General features: G+C 39.1%; 1 protein-coding gene across 1 annotated transcript in view; it reads right to left on the bottom strand.

Moving 5' to 3' along the window:
* Primpol (primase and DNA directed polymerase) overlaps window positions 1-23,185 on the bottom strand; it is a 55,662-nt gene that overhangs the window by 13,477 nt on the left and 19,000 nt on the right. The window contains exons 2-8 of the mRNA XM_004666386.3: window positions 20,415-20,645; window positions 17,552-17,649; window positions 16,078-16,207; window positions 11,537-11,684; window positions 4,979-5,257; window positions 3,494-3,656; window positions 929-1,017 (exon numbers count right to left, since the gene is read on the bottom strand). Of these exons, the coding sequence (XP_004666443.3) occupies window positions 929-1,017; window positions 3,494-3,656; window positions 4,979-5,257; window positions 11,537-11,684; window positions 16,078-16,207; window positions 17,552-17,649; window positions 20,415-20,645 (1,138 nt within the window). The remainder of the gene's footprint in view (window positions 1-928; window positions 1,018-3,493; window positions 3,657-4,978; window positions 5,258-11,536; window positions 11,685-16,077; window positions 16,208-17,551; window positions 17,650-20,414; window positions 20,646-23,185) is intronic.

Raw genomic sequence — 23,185 nt, forward strand, 5'->3', positions numbered from 1 at the left:
ATGAAGTCTGTATTTCACTTATAAGCATTATGTAAGCAACAAATTTTGGAACCCTTTAGTTTAGGAATGAGAAAACCTACCAAGAAATGTCTAGAAATACACCTTAAACAACACCTTAAACAACTCAAACAAAATAAGCATAAGATGTTACCCATGTTTATAATCATACATATAATTTTAGTTTTGTTTGTCACTGTAAATGTGTTTGTGTTTTGTTGTTGCTGGTAGAATGGGATTCTACCAAACCCAGCACAAGTACTAGGTAAGTGCTCTACCACTGAGCTATATTCCCAGCCCTATAAATATAAGTTTAGAGCCTATTTTTTTTTATCTGTCATAGGGTTTCCAAATTACATAAACTTTACAAATCTAACCCTAGTTACAAGTACTTCATAGCACAGAACCCATCCAATCTGGTTGTACCTTTAGACTATTTCAATTTCTCACTATTTTAATGACATATGGATGAAGATTGCTAGTGAAGAATTTGGGGAAGAAATCTTGGAAAGAAGTTCTTTTTTTTTTTTTGGAAAGAAGTTCTTTAGCATGGGAACAGGCAACAGACATGAAACACTGAAGCCTCTAATGAGCTCTTTGTATACTGGAGATGCAGGAGAAGCTTGGCAGGGTTAAATAGGAAACTATGTGTCTGTTGTCAAAGGAAGGGTGAAAAGGGGCAAGTAGTTTTTATTTTGACATGTTTATATTACAAACAACATGTGTAATAGTATTTTAAGTAATTAGTAAATAATATTTTAATATTTTTTACATGTGTCCACTTGGCTAGAAACCTTATTAGTTTTCTATTATTAGGTCTTATTGGGTCTTAAATGCTCAGCATATATGCACACTTAGAACTTAAGATTTTTTAAGGAAATATACATTTTAGAGCCTTACATTTTAATAGGAATTGCTTTCTTTAAATTACCTGAAGTGCTGATATTGTTAAGATACTCAACTGGCTTCTCTTTAGTCTGAGATGTATCACATGTAAGAATTCGTAAAGTATCTGAGAATCTGAAGACAAAAATATGCAAAAGAAACAAAATAACCTTTGCATAAATTAAAGTAGTATGGCTAGAGCAAGGAAATTGAGTTTCTAGATGGTTCTATCTTAGTAGCACAGTTACCCACAAAAGCAACAATCTTACCATATAACATGTGATTTGAAAATTAAAATAATTTTCTTTAAACAGTAGGTTGGTGATTATTTAAAAATGCTTTCCTCACAGAGTAAATCCAAGGATTCAAGACTGCTGAAATGACAGAAAGTATAATTCTGGGTCCAGAGACATACCTTAGTTGGTAGAGTATTTGCTTAGCATAGAAGCCCTGAATTCAACCCCCACCAATGCATAAACTGTGGTAGTGCATGCCTGTGATGCTAACACTGGCAAGTGGAAGCAGAAAAATCAAGTTCAAGGTCCTCTTTTGCTGGACAGTGAGTACAAGGCTAGCCTGGACTACATGAGATGCTATCTCAAAAAAAGTGTAATTCTCTTCCCCAAACCCATATATCCTTTGAAATTTTTGATACAATAATTATAAAAGTCTGAATAAGAAGAAGAAATGAAGAGGGATAGAAGCACAAGGAAAATTATGTAAAATTAACTGTTGGGCTTTACTCCTAGCAGTAAAATCCCTGGCATTTACTGGGATACAGACATGGTTACAGTCATCTCATTTAGGGCAAAAATCCCTCACTTCCGAACAGGATGATGAACTGTGGCAAGTGTTCCAGGACTACCTCCACCATGTTACTTTTGGAAGTGCAGACATTGCTGCCACTAGTCCCCAGCAGATGGTGCATGCTGGCTACTGCTGTCTTAACCCCAGACTTAACTGACTTAACCCCAGAAGGTGATTATTTCCACTTTAAAAGAAACTAAGGCTTTGATCTTATTATTTAGCTGTGTTACTAAAGGAACACACCAAAATAAAGACATTAAAAATGTGTATCTTTCTACTGCATGCAACTTTCCCTATAGAAAGATATTCTTAATAGTTATTCTTTTTAAAAAATATTTATATATTTATTTATTTACAAGATAGAGAGGGAGAGAGACACACATTGGGTATGTCAAGGCCTTCAGCCACTGCAAATGAACTCTAGATGCATGTGCTACCTTGTGCATAGAGCTTAAGTTGGTTTTGGGGAAGTGAACCTGGGTCCTTTGGCTTTGCAGGCAAGTGCCTGATAATTATTCTTAATTTTTTTTTTTCGATGTAGGGTTTCACTCTCGTCCAGACTGATCTGGAATTCACTATGTAGTCTCAGAGTGGCCTCAAACTCACGGTGATCTTCCTACATCTGCCTCCCGAGTGCTGAGATTAAAGGCATGTGCCACTACACCTGGCTTTAAAAAAAATTTTTTTTGGACTTTTTTTCCTTAAAAAATTTTGGGAAAGGCAAAGGGGAAAGAAAGAATCATCATAGCAAGTTCATGTGATCATGTTTGGTTTTTTTTGTTGTTTGTTGTTTTGTTTTTTGTTTTTCGAAGTAGGGTCTCACTCTGGTCCAGGCTGACCTGGAATTAACTCTGTAGTCTCAGGGTGGCCTTGAACTCATGGTGATCCTCCTACCTCTGCCTCCCGAGTGTTGAGATTATAGGCATGTGCCACCACGCCTGGCTTATGTTGTTAACCACATTTTGTTTTGTTTTGTTTGTGACAGGGTTTCATGAAGCCCAGGATGACTTGCTATGTAGCCAAAGGTGATCTTGACTCATGCATGATTCTCCTGCCTCCACCTCCCAAGTAATAACATTACAGACAGGTGGGCACCACTATACCTGGCGTTAACCTCATTTTGAGCTGACAAAACTGCCAGCCTAGAAATAGGGGTATGAATAAAGATGACTTTTGCATTTAAATGATGAAAACATAGAAACTTAAGTGTGCAGCAACAATCTGATAATAGAAAGGTATTCAGGCATTAAGAATTCAACTTATAATTAACTGTTGGAAAACTATCAACTTGGAAAATGCTTGTGAGGGCAGAAAAATCAGAAATCATAATTTTATGAGCAGTGACCTCAAGAAAAAGAAAAAATTTATGGGGATTATTTCTAGAGATAAAATCTAGGGCCTTGAGTATGCCAGGCAAATGTTCTACCATTGAGCTATATACCCCAAGCCCAAGAAATAGTTTTTGAGTAAAGGAGCTATATAGAACTGTGAATGTGTATATGAGAAGAGAAAATGAGACAACAGCAATTATATTTTCAAACATGATATAAATAGTATGATTTTCTTTATAGCAGCAATAATAATTTTCAAAGAGCTGTGAAATATAATCATAAAAATATGTAAATGGAAACATAAATGGCTAAAATTCCTTATGCTATTATTTTTCAGTTAATAGGAAAAAAACACTTATAAGAAAAAACTTTACTTTTCTTAAGGTAGAATAAATTTGCACACTTCACATTAAAAGGCAACATATAATGCTAACCATGGTTCATACATTATGATTAATTCTGGTACTACATACCTGACATTGCTAACTAAAGAATAAAGGAAATATTGATTTTCTTCAGAAAGATGTTTTGATGGTTTAGGAAAAAATCTGTTATCTTCAGCAACCTCCAAGGCTACATACTTTCCTATTTTTGATGATTTATACAATCGGAAATTTCTGTTTCTTGTGTAGACTCCTATATCAAAAATCAATTTAAAAATGAATGTATGGTTTTTGTTATTAGTTTTATAGTCAGCAAATATTAGATTACTTTCTACAGAATTGCTAGGAGAGACAATTATTTTCTACATACACCTGTAAACAAACTTAGAGCAATTTATAAATTAAGAAACTGAATTCGACATGGGAGAATGCCACATCTAGAAATAGAAAACTAAGTTATTTTAGAACAATTGAAGACAAATAGAAAAGCTAGGAAAAGGGGCCGGAGATTTTTTTAAGTTTTGTAAATATTGAGCTCTTCTAAAACAATGAAGATTTATAGTATGAAATCCCAAGGACAAGGGACACATCAAAAGAACAAAATCAAGTATCTACAGTAATTCTAACAAAAGATGTACATGCCAGATGTGGTGCCAGCACTTGTGAGGCAGAGGTAGGAGGATCACTGTGAGTTTGAGACCATCCTGGAACTACAGAGTGAGTTCCAGGTCAGCTTGCACTAGAGATCCTACCTCAAAAAGGGGGGCGGGTGGCTGGAGGGATGGCTTAGCAGTTAAGGCATTTGCCTGCAAAGCCAAAGAACCCAGGTTTGATTTCCCGGACCTTTGTTAGCCAGATGCACAAGGGGGTGCATGCGTCTAGAGTTTGTTTGCAATGACTGGAGGCCCTGGTGTGCCCATTCTCTCCCCCACCCTTTCTCTGTCAAATAAACAAAATATTTTTTAAAAAACGATAAACAGGATTTCTGTTCAGAAAATTATAAAACATGATGGAGAGAAATTACAGAACACCAAGTAGGTTGGACATAGGGGTCACTTCTCTAGCTGATCTAGGTCCCATGCAATCCAAACCAAAAAACACATAGGCCTCATGTGTTTGTGCAAACAGTTGATCCTAAAATTTTAAATGGAAGCCCAAAAGGTCAAGAATGGTCAGAAAATTTCAAAGAACAAAGTTGAGGGATTTATTTTACAGGATATAAAGATTTACTGCAAAACTACATTAAGACAGTGCTGGCTGTGCTTATACTGGCCCAAGAATTGATTAAAAGAACAATGGAACAGAATAGAATGTACAAATGGTTCAAATGGTTCAAATGGTACAAATGGTTCAAAGTACATACTAACAATTGATGGCAAAAGTGGTACTGCTAAGCACTGGGAAAAGGACAGTCATTTCAACAAGCAGTGCTGAGACAAGTGGCTATCTACAAAATCAAAGAGGAATCTTAACTGTTTCACTCAAGAAGTTCCAAGTACACTGTAGAATCTAAGTATAGCAATAAGCAGGCACTAACTTGCTTTCACCATCTATACAGATGTCAATGTTACTCACCTAGATCCACGAAAAGATGCCTTTCTCCCAGGTTATTCTTCACAACTAAAAATGAAAGATCAGGCCCAGTTTGCTTAGCTGACTCCAGTCTCTTGGGCTTCTCTGAATTCAGTGTCCAGCTCTTTTCTGTATCCTTATTTGTAGAGATTTTGTTCAAGGAAATTTCTTGTTTTAGTGGAATGTCAGAAAATTCCTGGTCCATTGTCTCTGGAATCCTATCATCACTTTCCTTAGCAATTAACTGAAGAGCAGGCTGCAACATTTTTCTCACAAAATTACCTAAGGAAAAAAAAATGTACAATCTAAGCCGGGTGTGATGGTGCACACCTTGAATCCCAGCACTCAGGAGGCAGAGGTAGGAGGATCACTGAAAGTTCAAGGCCACCCTGAGACTACATAGTGAATTCCATGTGAATTCCATGTCAGCCAGAGCTCAAGTGAGACCTTACCTTGAACCCCCCCCCCAAAAAAAAAGTACAATCTAATCTTCTTTACTGAAAACTATAACTTAAGATACAGGGACATACTATACCAGCTAGGCAAGATGTACCCACTGGTACAATAGTGGCATTACAGTTATGGAGTAACCAGCTGTTTTCTTATTTGGATTTAAGGCTTCCTCCACAAAAATTCACACCTCGTACTGCAAATATGGTCAAAAGCCCATAGCTGGGGTGCTCAGTGGCCTTAATGGGGAAGCTACTGCTGTTGTTTTGCTAAAAGGACATGGTGTGCCTGTTAAAACTGCCTTCTAAATATTTGTGTGTGTGCCCAAACATCAGTGTTTCTGACAGACTGGGTCAGATAAGCTGCTTTTTACAGGGAGTGGTAGTTTCTGCAGAGGCTTACATGATTAAAGTGTTGAGAATATGTGCTGTATGCTCAAGAAACATGCAGAAGAGGAGTCAGAAAGAATGTAAAAGCTGGAGGAGGAGGTAAGGTGTTGTGGGCATTGCATGGCCGCTGCACTCTCGAACACTCAGCAGATGTGAACAGATGCACAAGATTTGGCCCTTCCATTATGGAGGTTGGGAGGAGCTCAAAAGGAAAGCTCTAACCCCCCCTCCCGCCCCCCCCCAATAATCTACAGGCAATTCCTAGTTGCTTGGGAAAGAAGAGACACTGTCTTTAGTGGTATATAGCCATGGGTAAGCTGCCCGTGCTCCTGTAGATAACCCTCACCCATGCTCCTATTAGCCTTACTCAATGCATTAGGGTCACCAAAAACAAAACAATAAAAATAGACATGAAAGCAGAATGCTGCTACCTGGAAAGAGGAAAGGGATCAATGTCAGGGAGATAAGAGTAATGGGGGTAAATATGATCAAAATACCTTATATGCATATGGAAAATATAAGTCATATTATATATAATTAATATATGCTAATAAAAATCTTTAAAAGTCTCAGCACAAATCTATACATGACGATTTTATACAATAAAACTTTTATTTTTTTTCATAGCTGGTTTTAAAATTGAGTTACTATAAACTATAATCTGTATGTTCTGCTACATCCTTCCTTTTATGTAAGTTTTTAGTTTTCAATTCCCATTGGGCACAAGAGCTGGTTGTCATATGTAAACTAATCATTTAAAAATTGCTAACATGAGCTTCAGCTTAACATGCTCTCACTAGAGAAGCAGGACCACTTTACTAGTACAAGTTGAACAGATGATCTTTCTAGTCAGTGATTAAAGAATGAGGGGCTTGCCTGAGCAAACTGCTGTGGAGATAGGTAAGAGAACACTGAGAGAACTTGTGCCCTCTGGAGTCAACATGCTGGCAAGGTTCTCACCAGGTCACTCACTCTCCTTTACCTACCATGACACGCCCTTTGCCAATCATGTTTCCCTTAAACTGGTCTGGTTACAAGATGAACTATGGACTCAGAGCTAACATCCAGAATTAAAGCAATTAATGTATTTTATACTTCAACATTTGCCCTAAGGATAAGGTTCTACCTATACCATGAAAAATTAAGATAATCTGGAACATCATTAAACTCACATATACTATTTGTACTATGAAATTAAGTAGAAGTTTGGCTATTAAGTTGTCTCATACATATTAATGCTGTATAAATGAAATAATGTTAACCAAAATTTCATTTTAATTTCTAATACAGTAATAGTCTACGTTTATTTATTATTCTCCAGAAAAGCTTGAATCTAAATAATAACATACATGTCATAAACTTAAAGTTTTCATTTTTTAAAAATTATTTTGTTTTATTTATTTGCAAGCAGAGAGAGAGAGGAGACAGAGAGAATGAGCATGCCAGGGCCTCTAGCCACGAACTCCAGATACATGTGCTCCCTTGTGCATCTAGCTTACATGGGTACTGGGGAACTGAACTTGGGAACTTGGGTAACCTTAACCACTAAGCCATCTCTCCAGCCCAAACTTATAATTTTCTTTCTCTAATTAAACTGTCCAACTCAAAGAAATATAAATATAAATATATTTGAGATAGGGTTTTTCTCTGTAGCTCAGGATAGCTTTGAACTGCCTCAGCTTCCTGAGCACTAGGGTAACAGGCCTGTGCTACCTACCATGCTTATGTGTAGTGTTTTAAAAATGGAGTTGGATGTGGTGGGACATGTTTGTAGTTCCAGCACTCAGAGAGCAGAAATAAGAGATTGGGATTGTTGGGCTGGAGAGATGGCTTAGCGGTCGAGCACTTGCCTGTGAAGCCTGATGACCCCAGTTCGAGGCTTAATTCCCCAGGACCCACGTTAGCCAGATGCACAAGGGGGCGCACGCGTCTGGAGTTCGTTTCCAGTGGCTGGAGGCCCTGGTGCACCCATTCTCTCTCTCTCTCTGTCTGTCACTCTCAAATAAAAATAAACAAACAAAAAAAAAAAATTAAAAGAGATTGGGATTGTGAGGCCAGCCAGAGGTACAGAGAAAGACTTTGTCTCAGAAAACCAGAAAATAAATAGAGAAACATTAAACATCAAAACAAAAGCAATGATATATAGATGCAATTGTTTCTGTAAGGAGTCAGAGAAAGTAAACCAAGTGACAGGACATGACATAGCAAAGGACTATAAAACAATATGAAGGTAAACTGATACAGTTAACTTTTCTGGAAACTCAAAATTGCATTTACTTGACTCCAGGTGACAGAAGTGAGTGCATGGCTGAGGAGGAGTGCTAAGGAGGCAGGTAGGCCTTTGGTCCTTGGGTGCTGACATGGCCAGGGTGTGACAGTCAGCAAGCATAAATAGTAGTACACTGGCTCCCAGCAAGCTACCTGCTGTCTCCTTCCCTAATCTTATCATACCCACTCTCCATAAGACAAGGACTCTTCTTGGCTGAGAGTAATGCAAAATAACTAAGCAATCATAGAAACCCCAGATAATGACAGTGGCAGAAGAACATTATGCAAATAAAGTTGGTGGCTTATCTTTAACCTAGTACCTTTTTCTGTGAAGCTAGCACTAGGAACTTGAAATGTCAACAAAAGATACACTGAGAAAGGGGAAAACCTGGCTAGTTTATATTCTCTGTGTCTGATTCTGTCTGTTTATAATGTGGAAAGAAACTTAGATGATCCCATTTACCAGGCCTGACTGGCTTTCACTGGCTTCCCTGGGCTACCCACTGCCCTCATTAACCACACATTCATGCTGCTGACCCTCTGTTTATGCCGCTCTCTCTTAACAGAAAAGCTCTCCTACTCTTGTGTAGATGAATGAGTTTCATCCAAAGCTCAGACAGAATGTCATTTATTTTCAGAAGGTATTATAGCAGACACTGTTAGTTACTGAATGTGTATCTATTCTCTTCTCCCCTAGCTTGTAACTTCTTCCCTCAGCTTGTAGCTTTGTGGCCAGTTATCACAGAGTAGACTGTGAAGAGTAAATAGGAATAAAGAAAAAATGCTCAGGACTCCATTTTCACATTCTGATAAACATTTTTTATATATCCATTCAGCAAATATTTACTAAATTTCTACTTATATTACTATTGTTATGTTAATGTTCAACTCTCAAGATCCCACATAAGCTAGACACACAAAGCTGAGGCAAGCACAATGTTGCACATGCCCATGAGGTGGCACAAGCATCTGGAGTTCCACTGTAATGGCTGAGGCCATGGCATGTTAAATCTCTCGCTCTCTAAAATAAAAAAATTTTTAAAAGGTTGGGAAAGTACATGCCCAAGAGTCTGTGTGGGAATGTTAAGGAGGCAGCTGCTGTATAAGTCCAGCAAGTCAGAGAACAATCTGGGCTAAACATAAAGAGAATCACCAATAATGATAATTAAAGCCATGTTAGTGATTGTGGTGGTTTGATTCAGGTGTCCCCCATAAACTTAGGTGTTCTGAATGCTAGGTTCCCAGCTGATGGATATTTGGGAATTAATGCCTCCTGGAGGGAGTGTATTGTTGGGGGCAGGCTTATGGTCTTTATAGCCAGTTTCCCCATGCCAGTGTTTAGCACATTTTCCTGTTGCTATTGTCCACCTTATGTTGGCCATGGGGTAATGTCCACCCTCTGTCATGCCGTCGTTTTCCCCTGCCATCGTGGAGCTTCCCCTCGAGCCTGTAAGCCAAAATAAAACTCTTTTTCCCAGAAGCTGCTCTTGGTTAGGTGATTTCTACCAGCAGTGCGAACTGGACTGCAACAGTGATGATTATGAAAGGTGAAGGTAGCATGAATAAAGACTCAATCATGTACTCTACAAATAGTAATATGTAAGCGATAACGGGAAGAGACAGAGGGAACATCCAGCTAAGCAAAACAACTGATGGCGGAGATGGAGCCCTGTGCACACAGTACATGGTTCCTGATGTGTATGCCAGTCCTACAGTGGCTGTCTTTGTGCCTTTTACTCTAGGTGGGTGATAAGTTGCAAAACCAGCACAGACAGGCCTCACAAGCAAGCGCCCCCAACTACTGGGACATTTCTACAGCCCCATAAATACTCTGGTAACACTTTCAGACTTAGACATCCAGACTTCATTCCAAATCTCCAAGTTCTTTCTGGAACATTCTTTCTTGGACCCAAGCCTGAAAGCTAAGGCTAATTCAAAGTTGAAGCAAAGGTCAGAAATCCAGATATGAGGCATCACAGAGAAAGCCACTGATAACTTATCCTGAAAATGAAAATAAGTCCTGTTGAACAAACTAGTACCAGAACACACATTGCCATACCAGTATCTATAAGAGCTGCCAATGCCATAGATACCCTAAGTAGGTTAACCTGCCTGGAACAGAAAGACAAGGTAAGATAAGGGTCCATGCTAAAAACATGAATGTACCATTCAACTTGTTAGACTAGGTTTACAACGATAAAAACTTAGAAATACTTGGGCTGGAGAGATTGCTTAGCAGTTAAGTGCTTGCCTGTGAAGTCTAAGGACCCAGGTTCAAGGCTTGATTCCCCAGTACCCACGTTAGCCAGATGCATAAGGGGGCACGTGCATCTGGAGTTCATGTACAGTGGCTAGAGGGCCTGGCACAACCATTCTCTCTCTCTCTCTGCCTCTTTCTGTGTGTCACTCTCAAATAAATAAATAAATGGGCAAAAAAGTTTTGAAAAAAGAAACTTAGAAATACTTAAATAATTTCAAGAGCAACAGGAAAATCTTAGTTTTTAATATGACTTAAGGAATCAGGAGATGGAAATATGGCTTAGCAGTTAAGGTGCTTGCCAGCAAAGCCAAAGGACTGAGGTTCGATTCCCCAGTACCCATGTAAAGCCAGATGTACAAGGTGGCACATGCACTTGGAGTTCATTTGCAGTGGCTAGAGGCCCCGACATGCCCATTCTCTCTACCTGGACCCCCCTCTCTCTCTCAAAAAAATACATAAATAATTTTTTTTAATTTATTTATTTATTTATTTGAGAGAGACAGACACAGAGAGAAAGACAGATAGAGGAAGAGAGAGAGAATGGGCGTGCCAGGGCTTCCAGCCTCTGCAAACGAACTCCAGACGTGTGCGACCCCTTGTGCATCTGGCTAACGTGGGACCTGGGTAACCGAGCCTTGAACCGGGGTCCTTAGGCATCACAGGCAAGCGCTTAACCACTAAGCCATCTCTCCAGCCCAATAATTTTTTTTTTTTTAAAGGCAAGCAGGGGCTGGAGAGATGGCTTAGCAGTTAAGGCACTTGTCTATGAAGCCTAAGGACTCAAGTTTGACTCTCCAGGTCCCACATAAGCCAGATGCACAAAGTGACACAAGTGCACAATGTCACATATGCGCAGAAGGTGGCCCACTGTCTGGAGTTCAACTGCAATGGCTGGAGGCCCTGGCATGTTCAGTTCTCTCTCTCATAAAAAAAAAAAAAATTAAGGCAACAGGGCTGAAGAGATGGCTTAGTGGTTAAGGCACTTGCCTACAAAGCCTAAGAACTCCTGTTCCAGTTCTCTGGATCCCATGTAGCCAGTTGCAGTGATAAAAGCATGCAATGCCAGGTATGCCCACAAGGGAGCACATGCATCTGGAGTTCGTTCAGTGACTGAAAGGCCCTGGCAAGCCCATTCTCCCCCCTCCTCTCTCTCTCTCAGAAAAATAAATAAAATAAAGCAATAAGTGTACTTACCAACTTGAATGTTATCTTTAAATGCCACTTCATGAAGCTGAAATATTAAATGCTGACTAAATTTTTCTTCAGTGCTAGAATCCAAATTTAAAACATCTTCAGCTGAACAATGAACACTGTATAAATCTTGAAGGGCTTTACAAACATGCTAAAAACAAGGAGATTTCAGTAAGTTGTGATTTTGGTTTAAAACTGTTTTGTGCTGGGTGCAGTGATGCACGCCTTTAATCCTAGCACTTGGGAGACAGAGGCAGGAGGACCGCCCTGAGTTTGAGGCCACCCTGAGACTACATAGTAAATTCCAGGTCAGCCTGGGTTAGAGCAAGACCCTACCTCAAAAAACCAAAAAATAAAAATAAAATTGTTTTGTGAGCAAAATCCAAATAAGTTCAACAAAAAATCAGAGTATCTGCAATATAACAATTACCCACTTACTTATAAGTTGAAGGATTAAAATTGTGTTTTTACAAATATTTTTATTTATTGATTTAAAAACAGAGAGAGAGAAAAAAAATGGGTGTGCCAGACCTCTTGCCAGTGCAAACGAACTCCACAGGGATGTGCCATTTTATGTATTTGGTTTTATGTGGGTACTGGGAAATCAAACCTGGGAAGTTAGGATTTGCAAACAAGTGCTGAGCTATATCTCTAGCCCTAAAATTATGTTCTTTATGTCTGAAAATTCATAGGTTGTCAGGAATAAAGAGGCCTCCTAAAATTCAAACAATTTATGTATGACCTTCTTCTAAACTTACAATACAAATATTTTAAGCATCTCTTTAAATATTACCTACATGTTTAAAATCATTAATTATATTTCTTTTGTAGTATTTATTTTTTGTTTGTGTGGGTAGAGTGGTGTATATGTGTATGTATATGTGCATGCTATTGTACAAACCTGTGGGAATTAGAGGAAGTCAGATAGCCCAGGCTGATCCTGAACTCAAGGCAATCCTCCTATTTCAGCCTCCCAATTGCTTAGGTTAAAGGTGATCTACCACACCTAGCTTATAATTATAGCTACTAAATTATTCATATTGATCATTCATATTGAGTCCCAAACCACTTCTGAGAATACAGCCTCTGGGCAAGAGGACACTGGTACTCACAGACAGCAGCATGCATGATTCATGGCTCCCTAAGCAACTAAACTATAAAATGCAGCTGCTAAAAACTGAGAATAGAGAAAAGTTTGTAAAAGCACTCACCAACCACTTAGATATGTACTAGTTATACAATTAACTATATTAGCAGTATTTTCATATTACTAGAATATCATGTGTCTCTTCATGATCTGAACTTACTTTTCTTTAGTAAATTCTCACTTTTTTTTAGAAGATTCCCTCAATCTATCCATCTTCATCAAATTCCTGCCATTACATTCTATCTCTTTGTAATACTTACACAGTTAAAATTTCACACTACTTTATGCCATTATTTTGATAATCTACAGAGCTTACCTCCCAATTCGTGTTCCCTCCTTCTTCTGCAGAAATGGAATCCTAATTTTTCACTAGGCACGAAGAATCAGAAAAAAGACTGCACTTCCATGCCTCCTTATAACAAACTGTGGTCATGTGACTATGGCCAATGGGAGGTGAAAAGAAAAGTAGCATGCCATTTTGAAGTTATATTTGTAGAAATAGGGAGAAGGCCCTGCCCCTCTCCATGTCCTACTGACTAGAATGTAGACATAGTAGTGTGAGCCATTGTGGACAGTGAACAAAGCAATATAACTAAGTCATAAAATCCAGAGGACAGGGATGGAGAGATGGCTTAGTGGTTAAGTTGCTTGCCTATGAACCCCAAGGACCCAGATTCAATTCCCCAGTACCCACGCAAGCCAGATGCACAAGGTAGCACAAATGTCTGGAGTTCGTGTGCAGTGGCTAGAGGCCCTGGCATGCACATTATCTCTCTCAAAAATAAATAAATAAAACAATATTTTTAAAAAATCTTGTGGTCAAAAATATATGACTAGGGCTTGACAGATGGCTTAGTGGTTAAGGCACTTGCCTGCAAAGCCTAAGGATCCATGTTCAATGCTCCACGTCCCACTTAACCCAGACACAAGGTGATGCAAGGTGCACACAAGGTTGCACCACCTTACTTACGTCTGGAGTTCGATGCCAATTCTCTCTCTCTCTCTCTCAAAAACACCTAATTTGCTAATTCTGGTGGCACATGCATTAGCAGCTGGAAGCTAAAGGAAGAAGGATTAGGAGTGTAAAATCATACTTGTCAACAATCCAGCCTGGGCTACGTAAGACCCTTCCTCAAAAAAAAAATAATAATAATAAAGAGCCAGGCGTGGTGAGGCACGCCTTTAATCCCAGCACTTGGGAGGCAGAGGTAGGAAGATGGCCGTGAGTTCGAGGCCACCCTGAGACTACATAGTGAATTCCAGGTCAGCCTGGGCTAGAGTGAGACCCTACCTCAAAAAAACAAAAAATAAATAAATAAATAAATTATATATATATATATATATATATATATATATATATATATATATATATGGAGCTAACATAACTTATACTTCCTCACACAGACTCAAAAGAAAATATTTACTCAATTATGAACTTGTGGCATACAAAGTGACCAACAAATGAAGTTAATTTTAATATAATTGTTTATAAACAATTGTGTTAAAAGAATACTAAATTGTCCTGTCAATATGGTAAACATGTTAAAATGTTATGTGATTTTAGTTAGATTTCTCTAATTTTTTCCAAATTTTCCTTATAGAGATTAGCTTTTCAAGGCTTTTTTTTTTAAACTTTTTTTTTTTTTAATTTTTATTTATTTATTTGAGAGTGACAGACACAGAGAGAAAGACAGATAGAGGGAGAGAGAGAGAATGGGCGCGCCAGGGCTTCCAGCCTCTGCAAACAAACTCCAAACGCGTGCGCCCCCTTGTGCATCTGGCTAACGTGGGACCTGGGGAACCGAGCCTCGAACCCGGGTCCTTAGGCTTCACAGGCAAGCACTTAACCGCTAAGCCATCTCTCCAGCCCTCAAGGCTTTTTTTTTGATAAGGTGATGATAAATTAAGAGGAAAAATAACTGAAAGCTTAAATGATCTTTTCCAAATGTTTATTAATCAATGTTACAAATGAAATTTGTACTAGCAATTTCATTAAGACCATTTCTAGTTTCTAATGTGAAGTAGTACTTTGGGAGCTGGGGAGAAAGGACAGTCAGTAAAGGGCTTGCCAACCCAAGCATAAGTACCTGAATTTGAGTCACAGAGCCCACTTGGAAAAGCTGGGTGTGGTGGCATGTACCTATAATCCCAGCACTGGAGAGGCACACACAGGTGAATCCCTGGAGCTCAGTGGCTAACCAGTCCAGCCTACTTTGCAAGCTCTAGGCCAATGAAGACTATGTTTCAAAAAACAATGGTAGACAGTCTCCTGAGGAATGACATCTAAGGTTGTCCTTGGGCCTCCACACACATACACATATACATTCATGTGCACACAAGCATACACACTGATACTATTTTTTTTATTATTTATTTATTTATTTGAGAGCGACAGACACAGAGAGAAAGACCGATAGAGGGAGAGAGAGAGAGAATGGGCGCACCAGGGCTTCCAGCCTCTGCAAACGAACTCCAGACGCGTGCGCCCCCTTGTGCATCTGGCTAACATGGGACCTGGGGAACCAAGCCTCAAACTGGGGTCCTTAGGCTTCACAGGCAAGCGCTTAACTGCTAAGCCATCTCTCCAGCCCCACACTGGTACTATTAACAGCACTATACTTCAGTAGCAGTGAGAATCTCAATTTAACTTGGCTGCACAAGCCTATGTTATTTCTCTTTTGGTGACTTCCTGGTTGACATGGCTAAATGAAAAATAAATACTAGCTGGGTGTGGTGGCACACACCTTTAATCCCAGCACTTGAGAGGGAAAGGTAGAAGGATTGCTGTGAGTTCAAGGCCAGTCTGAAAAGACATAGTGAATTCCAGGTCAGCCTGAGCTAGAGTGAGACCCTAACTCAAAAAAAAAAAAAAAAAAAAAAATACTAGAAGCACATTCTTTTCTCTTGGATAAAAACAGGGACAATTACTACTAAACTAGGTTTGCCAGTTTATTTAGGCTGGTGGGCCTAAATAGGTATATTCTCTGCTACGTCCTAATTTTTTAGAGGATATAAGATATAAGTTCTAAAATTCCCACCAGCTCAAAAATTCTATTTTTAATCAAAGTTTCCTTGAATTTCATCTAAAGATCTAATTTTCATAGTAGAAGTTGCTTTATACTAGAAGTCAGAGAATTGTTAACTGAACAATAGAAAATTTTCAATTGTCATCTTCCTCAGTTTTGTTAAACTGGATATAGTAATATAAAATGTCAATATAAGTTGAGCTTTCACTTTGTTTCACTGTTTACTCATAGAAGTGATATTAAAAAATAAAGTCAAAAGAGAATATCCCAAAAAAGAGGAAACATGGAACCTATGTATGAGTGTGGTTTCACTGAGTAAGTGAGTGAGTAAATGAGTGAAGAAAAGAAAAACACTGGAATCTATCATTTACCTCTATAAGTAATGCAACCATCTTTTTGCCATCAGCTCCTGGATTGGCCAATTTGTTAAATTCCAAATCAAAATAAAGCTTGCACACAGCATTTTCAGGAATAACTTCATAGCAATGCAAAAGATCTTTCCTAAAATGAATAATTCAAGATTATTAGATTTCTATCTTAGACCTTTTAAATCAAGAGACAAAATCTCAAGGACAGTGGCAAGTGTGCCTTAATTATATAAAATTATGAAATAATAAACAGCTAAAAAACAGTAAGTCTGCGGCTCATAGTATCAAGAATTCCTCTTGAAATAATGTAATAATCATATTCAAAACATTATTTAACTAGGAAACAAGGTCAGTATTACAATGTTATTTATTTATAGGTGATTTTGATATTATAGAACATCTCTATTTTATTTTTGCCTTCATGAAACATTCTTCATAAACTGAGATCCCAGCAATGAATATTCTTGGAATTCAGAGCATTCAGTGAGAATTCTAACATTTTTTTACTTAGGAAGATTTTAAAAAATATTTTATTTTTATTTATTTATTTGAGACAGAGAGAGAGAAATAAAGAATGGGTGCACCAGAACCTTCAGCTTGCTGTGAATGAACTCCAGATGTATGTGCTCTCTTGTGGCACATGTATGATATCGCATGTTTGTGTCATTATGCATCTGGCTACGTGGGACCTGGAGATTTGAACATGAGTTCTTAGGCATACATACATTCTATAATAGCATCATATTTATAGCATGAGATTTAGTAAAACATGATCTGTCCTTTTATCCTAAAAATGTTTATTTACCATTAAATGGCATTCATGGATATAAACATTATATCTTGTATTTAAAGCTATTTAAGCAAGATTATAATAAAAGTATTTAAGCCCTATTAATTTATTCCCCTTTCCATACAGAACTCAGATCTGAGAAATTGGTGACTATATCACAGTTATATAGAGCAGAGAGTTCATTTATTTTTCACTTTGAAGCATTTATTTATTTTTCCTCATCATCAATTTTATAACTCCACAGGAAAACATAGCATTGACTATGGCATTCTACAGAGAATGTCAATCTTTAATTAATGTTAAAAGATCTTGATTTCATAGCCCCAAAAAAGCCTATTTGAGTACTTAAAGGTAGATATTTCTCTACTAGGTAATTAATAAGGTAAATATTCATTTGTAATTAAAAATCAAATTTAACATTTTTTTGCAAAATAGAAATGTCATAAAATTCCCTTTAAACATACAATTGTGTGTGTGCATGCACATGTGTGATTCTTTTTCTCCCAAAATTTGTTGATATAATTGAATAAGGCCATGATAAAGGAATTCGAAAACTCAATTCTAATAGTAAAGGACTAACTAATCATAAGATCAAGAACTATGAATGCCAACTTAGCATGAATTAATTTCAACAAAAAAAGAAATACAAGTTTAGCTTAGTGCACTATTTGTTACAAACCAACTCACCGGGATTTATAGTAAAACCAAAGTTGAGTATAAGTTGTTACAAGGTAAGTACGTTGTCCATCTCCCACTTTGCATTCTAAAGCAAATACATGAACATCCTGTATAAAATTTAAAATAATATTAAAAATGTATAATATACAATTCTAAATTCAACTATAGCTAATAAATGTTCATAAAGAATTCTGCCACTCAGGTTTGCAGAAACTGTAATGTGAACAACTATTAAAAACAAGACAGGGCTGGAGAGATGGCTTAGTGGTTAAGCACTTGCCTGTGAAGCCTAAGGACCCCAGTTCAAGGCTCGATTCCCCAGAACCCACGTTAGCCAGATGCACAAGGGGGCGCACGCATCGGGAGTTCATTTGCAGTGGTTGGAGGCCCTGGCGCGCCCATTCTCTCTATCTGCCCCACTCTCTCTCTCTGTCACTTTCAAAAACAAGGCAGAGCCGGGTTTGGTAGTGCACGCCTTTAATCCCAGCACTGGGGAGGCAGAGGTAGGTGGATCACTGTGAGTTTGAGGCCACCCTGAGATTACACAGTGAATTCCAGGTCAGCCTGGACTAGAATGAAAAACCCTATATTGAAAAACCAAAAAAGAACAAAAAAACACAAAAGCAAAAAAACCAAGACAGTCACTATAGCTATGCCATTCAAAATTTAATTATAGGTATCCATTTTCAGTCATTTATGTAATATATGTACTATACAGAGACAGACTATCCCAGATTATAATGAGAAAAAATTCCATTTCTCTAGTTTTACCTCCTAAAATAGTTTTACTTCTTAGTTTATGAAATTAAACTCATTTTACAAAATTATCTCCACATTGCTATAATTTGACCTAAAATAAATTCTGTTTCTATAAAAATATATGTAGGAATGAGTTTTTAAAGGTTACTATAATTGAACAGACTGTTCATAGCTGCTGCCATAAAGAATTTCTTCTAGTAAAGGTAAACATGTACACATTTTTCATGTTCACTTAGCTAAAAGCTATTGGGACTATTTTCATTTTTATGGGGAGAAATCACACAAGGACTCAGCTAATTGACCCTATTGAAAGTCTTTTGTTAAATGTGTACATGCATGTGTGCGCATGTGTGTGTTCCTGTGAGAGAAAATGTGTAGAAATGTATGCACATGTATGGGTGCATATTCATGTAGAGGCTAGAAAGCAATTTCAGGTATTGCTCCTCAGAAACAGCATCCATCTCCTCTGAGACAGGGTCTCTAATTAGCTTGAAGGTCTCAAATCAGTACAGACTGGATAGGCTGTAAGCCCCAAAGATCCTCCTGTCTCTGCCTTCCCAGCACTTGGATTACAGGTGTGCATACCATGCCAGGCATGTGAGTATTGGGGATCGGATTGAGGTCCTCATGCTTATGAAAAAAACCAATTCCCTGACTGAGCCATATCCCTATTCATTAAACATGTTCTTGAGCCTAGGATGTGTGATACCCTAGATTTAATCCCCAGTACAGGAAAAACAGTATCTTCCTGAAATAAGCTTTATAGACTGGTGATGATGATTAGCAAATCTGAAAACATACTCATAACTTTTTCAAAAGTCTAAGTTCAAGCATTTTTTTAAATTAGGGCTGGAGAGATGTCTTAGTGGTTAAGCTGCTTGCCTATGAAGAATAAGGACTTGTGTTTGACTCTCCAGGTCCCATGTAAGCCAGACACACAGTGATGCAAGCGTGCAATGGTGCACATGTGCACAACAGGGTACACGTGTCTGGCATTTCAGTGTAGTGGCTGTAAGTCCTGCATGCCAGCACTCGCTGTCTCTCTCTCTCTCTCTCTCTCTCTCTCAAAAAAAAAAAAAAAAAGAAACCCAGGGGCTTGCCTCAAAAAAAATTAGTGATTTCCAAGGAGAGAAAATAGGCATGTCAGGGCCTTTTGCCATTACAAATAAACTCCAGATGCATGTGCTACTTTGTACATCTGGCTTTACCCAGACCAACAGGTTTTGCAAGCAAGTGCCTTTAATCACTGAGGCATTTCTCTAGGCCCCAAAAGCCCAAGTAAAAAAGTTTCTGTCAGTATTTTGATATATTGCTCCTAAATTAGGTTTACACAAAAGGAGAACAAAGGTTTTTCTTCTATTTGCTAAATGATTCATGACATTTGAGTGAGCAACTCTTTACTAAGAAGGCTGTTTCTCAAATCTTGAGTACTTTGAGCTTTTATATAGAATCTGACCATTAGATTTTATATACGTATCTTATCATTTTATCTGTACTTCTTCATATTCCCCAAGGATATAACAAAAAAAGAATGTGCAATCTATATCTATCACATGATGTTTTCTGTTTGTGAGCACTGTTCCATGGTAAGGCTTTGTATATTAAGTGCTTCCTCCTCCCGCTTACACAATGTACACTTCTTCCTCTAGGCACACTTCACCTGTCACCTCTTATACATTCCACATTTTATTTATTTATTTATTTTGTTTTGTTTTGTTTTTTTGGGGTAGGGTTTCACTCTGGCCCAGGCTAACGTGGAATTCACTATGTAGTCTCAGGGTGGCCTTGAACTCACAGCACTCCTCCTACCTCTGCCTTCTGAGTGCTGGAACTAAAGGTATACAACACCACGCCCAGCAATTTTAAAACTAACTGGAACCAGAGATGTCATTCTTTTTCATTGTGAAAATAAATTAAATGATGACTAATGAATTCAGAGATGTTTTTCTTACATCATGTGATATTAAGATTGCCATTGAGATATCTTTGTAGAGTAGATGATCCAAAATGAAAGTAAGCATTTTTTTTAATCTTGAGATATAGTTGCTCAAAAAAAAAAAGAAAAGAAAAGAAAACAAACAAAGGAAAACAATGAAGAAGATGCAACAATTACCTCTCTGCAGCTTTTAACAAAATCAAAGGCTTGATTTTGTCGATAAAATAGCTTCCAAATGGAGGGTGGTTCTTCTGGCTTGGCCAGTCTTGGTCTGTACACTGAGGACAATGGCTTCTTCTCATAGTGAGATGCTCGTTGTTCAATTTGCTTCAGTCTTGCTTCCCATTTTCCCATCATTGGGTGAGAAGAGAATAAATCCAATCTCGTGAAGCTCTCTATTAATTCTTCCTAAACAAAAGAGCCTTCAGTTTCTTTGTTTAGATTAATTTTTTTTTTTTTTGAGGCAAGTCCTGTTGGGCTCTGAAAAGCCCAGGCGTGAGGCCTAGTGGGACTTCCTGAGTCTAGCTAAAGTTTGGCGACCTGTCTTTGGCCAGCTAGGACTCAGCAAGACGCCTAATGGCTCCTGGCCTGCTACCTCCACATGGCAATTGTAATTACCATTTCAATAAAGTTTACTATTGGCCCTTACCTCTTCCCCTATCCTAAAATCCCTGCCTTCATCCCCAACATGATATAGGCAATTGCTCAGAGTAATAAAGCGAGTTGTTTCTGCAAGTTCCTGCATTGAAAAGACTCCCGACTCAGTGGTTTTTCTCCGGTGGCCAGGAGAGGTTTCTGAGTCGTCCGACATTCATCATCCTCCTTCAACCCCTAGGGAGGAACCAGCAGGCCTGGTCCTTCCCTCAGCACTACCTACCTGACCAGGAAGGAACCCCGCATCTGGCGCCTAATGTGCAGCTCTGGGACCCAGACAGACTAGTGCCCCCCACGAGAGGCAGTCGTTGAGGAGGTAATCAGTGTGTGCGGGTAAGCGTACCCTCATGAGTTATGAGGCAGTCTTCATATTTAGTGCACTAAACTTTGCTTCTGTACTTACTTGTCGACATCTCTTCATTCTCTTTCTCTTTCCTTTCACTTTTATTTCGCAGACATGCTGCATCTGCAACTTTTGTACAACATGTTTACCTATCTTTTGGATCCTTGTGGTTGTATTATACTCGTGTGTATGTGGGTTGCTATTGCCCTAGTTTTATGGACATCTCTCTCTCAACTTTATAATAAGGGACAGTCTACCTCTAAATCCAATCCTGCCTTAGAATTTCTCAGGGCACTCCTAAAGAGTAGAGAGTTTAATTTGACTGATAACAGGCTCGACAGACCTGGGATTGCCTTTTCAAGCTGGTGCCATGGCTGCAGGAAGGAAATCTCTTTGATTGGGACACATGGGATAGGGTAGAGGCCCTTGTTTGTTGGGCACATTTGGAGAAGGGTCAAATACCCCCCTCAGGGGTCCTCCCTATGATCTCGGCCCTCAAGGACTGCTTCCCTCCAAGACCAACCAAACATAAACAAAAGACAGAAGGAAAAGATAATATACAGCCTGATCTGGCTACTCCTCCTGGAGATACAGCTATAAAAACCCCGAAAGAGGATACATCTTTATACTCCTCACTTGATCCCTTTGAGAGTACTCCCTGGCCTTCCGATGACCTCCTCCACCTCCTCCATTGACTAACCCTTTATGGACCCCCTCAGCCCCTCCTTCATATTTGGCTGTCAAGCCGCCAGAAAATAAAGCTACTTTTTTTATTTCTTGTCAATCTAAATCCTGGGGACAATCACCCTGCTGCTTGGTATCCGTGGGAAGCTCAGGACCTTAAGGAGCTTAAAAGGGTGGTCTCGGAGGATGGACCCAACTCTCCTTGGGCTGAGATCCTATTATAGGGACTTGCCCATCAACCTTGTACAACCCAAGATTGGAAAAATCTAGTCAGGGCTGTCTTGTTGAGTCCCCTATACCTTAAGTGGTGTGCTTTTTTTAGAGATAAGTGCCATACACAGGCAGAATGAAACCAAAATCAACAACCCCCTGTGCCAATAACTTTTGGGATGCTCTCCTGAATCTCTGATCAATATGCTACAGGCATGCAACAGGCGGCTATACCTGACCCGTATAGAGACCAGGTCAGGGCACTGGGCTTGGTGACATGGAAAAAGCTTGATGAGGGACCCTCTGAAACCCCCCTTATGAGTATTACTCAAAAACCATCTGAGGACTTGGCTACATTTATGGATAGGGTGGAAATAAGTCTCCAAAGAAAATTTCCCCCAGGGGCATTATGATCAGTTTACTAAAATGTTGGTCTGGGAAGGGATGACGGCCGATCACCGCCTCGCCTGTGTGGGTCTCAAGGACAACTCCATGAGTAGATGGATTGTAGCCACCATGGACGTTCGTACTATCTCCCATCAGGCTAGGGCCATGGCTGCCACCCTTCAGGAAAATAAACAGAGAGATTTAGCTGATACGACCTGCACATTACAGTTGAATCCTAAAAACTCAACATGTTTCAGGTGTAGGGACATGGGCCACTTTAAAAAGGAGTGCCCCAACAAGACAAAGCCTCCCCTGCCCTCTGGGGGGATGACCAATGTCCCTCGCACCGCTGCCCTAAATGCAATAAGGGGTTTCATTGGGCTAGGGACTGCCAATCGAAGTTTAACATACAGGGAAAGCCTTTAAACTTCTTCCGGGGCTCTCCCCAGCCCCGTTAAATAAAGGGAAAGAATCTATCAAAGCCCACTGGACTATCCCCCTGGTCCCCAGCCTTAGACCCAAAATTATTTTAAATACTGGCAATAAAAAATTCAAACTTCTCATCGACACTGGAGCAGACCGAACGGTCCTGAAAAAGGAGGAAGTGGCCCCCTCCTGGCAGCCTGTGCCCAGCCCTCCCCTACTGGGAGTTGGCGGGCAATGCACCTCC

This window comes from Jaculus jaculus, chromosome 1 (assembly GCF_020740685.1).
Source record: "Jaculus jaculus isolate mJacJac1 chromosome 1, mJacJac1.mat.Y.cur, whole genome shotgun sequence".
Lineage (NCBI taxonomy): Eukaryota > Metazoa > Chordata > Mammalia > Rodentia > Dipodidae > Jaculus > Jaculus jaculus.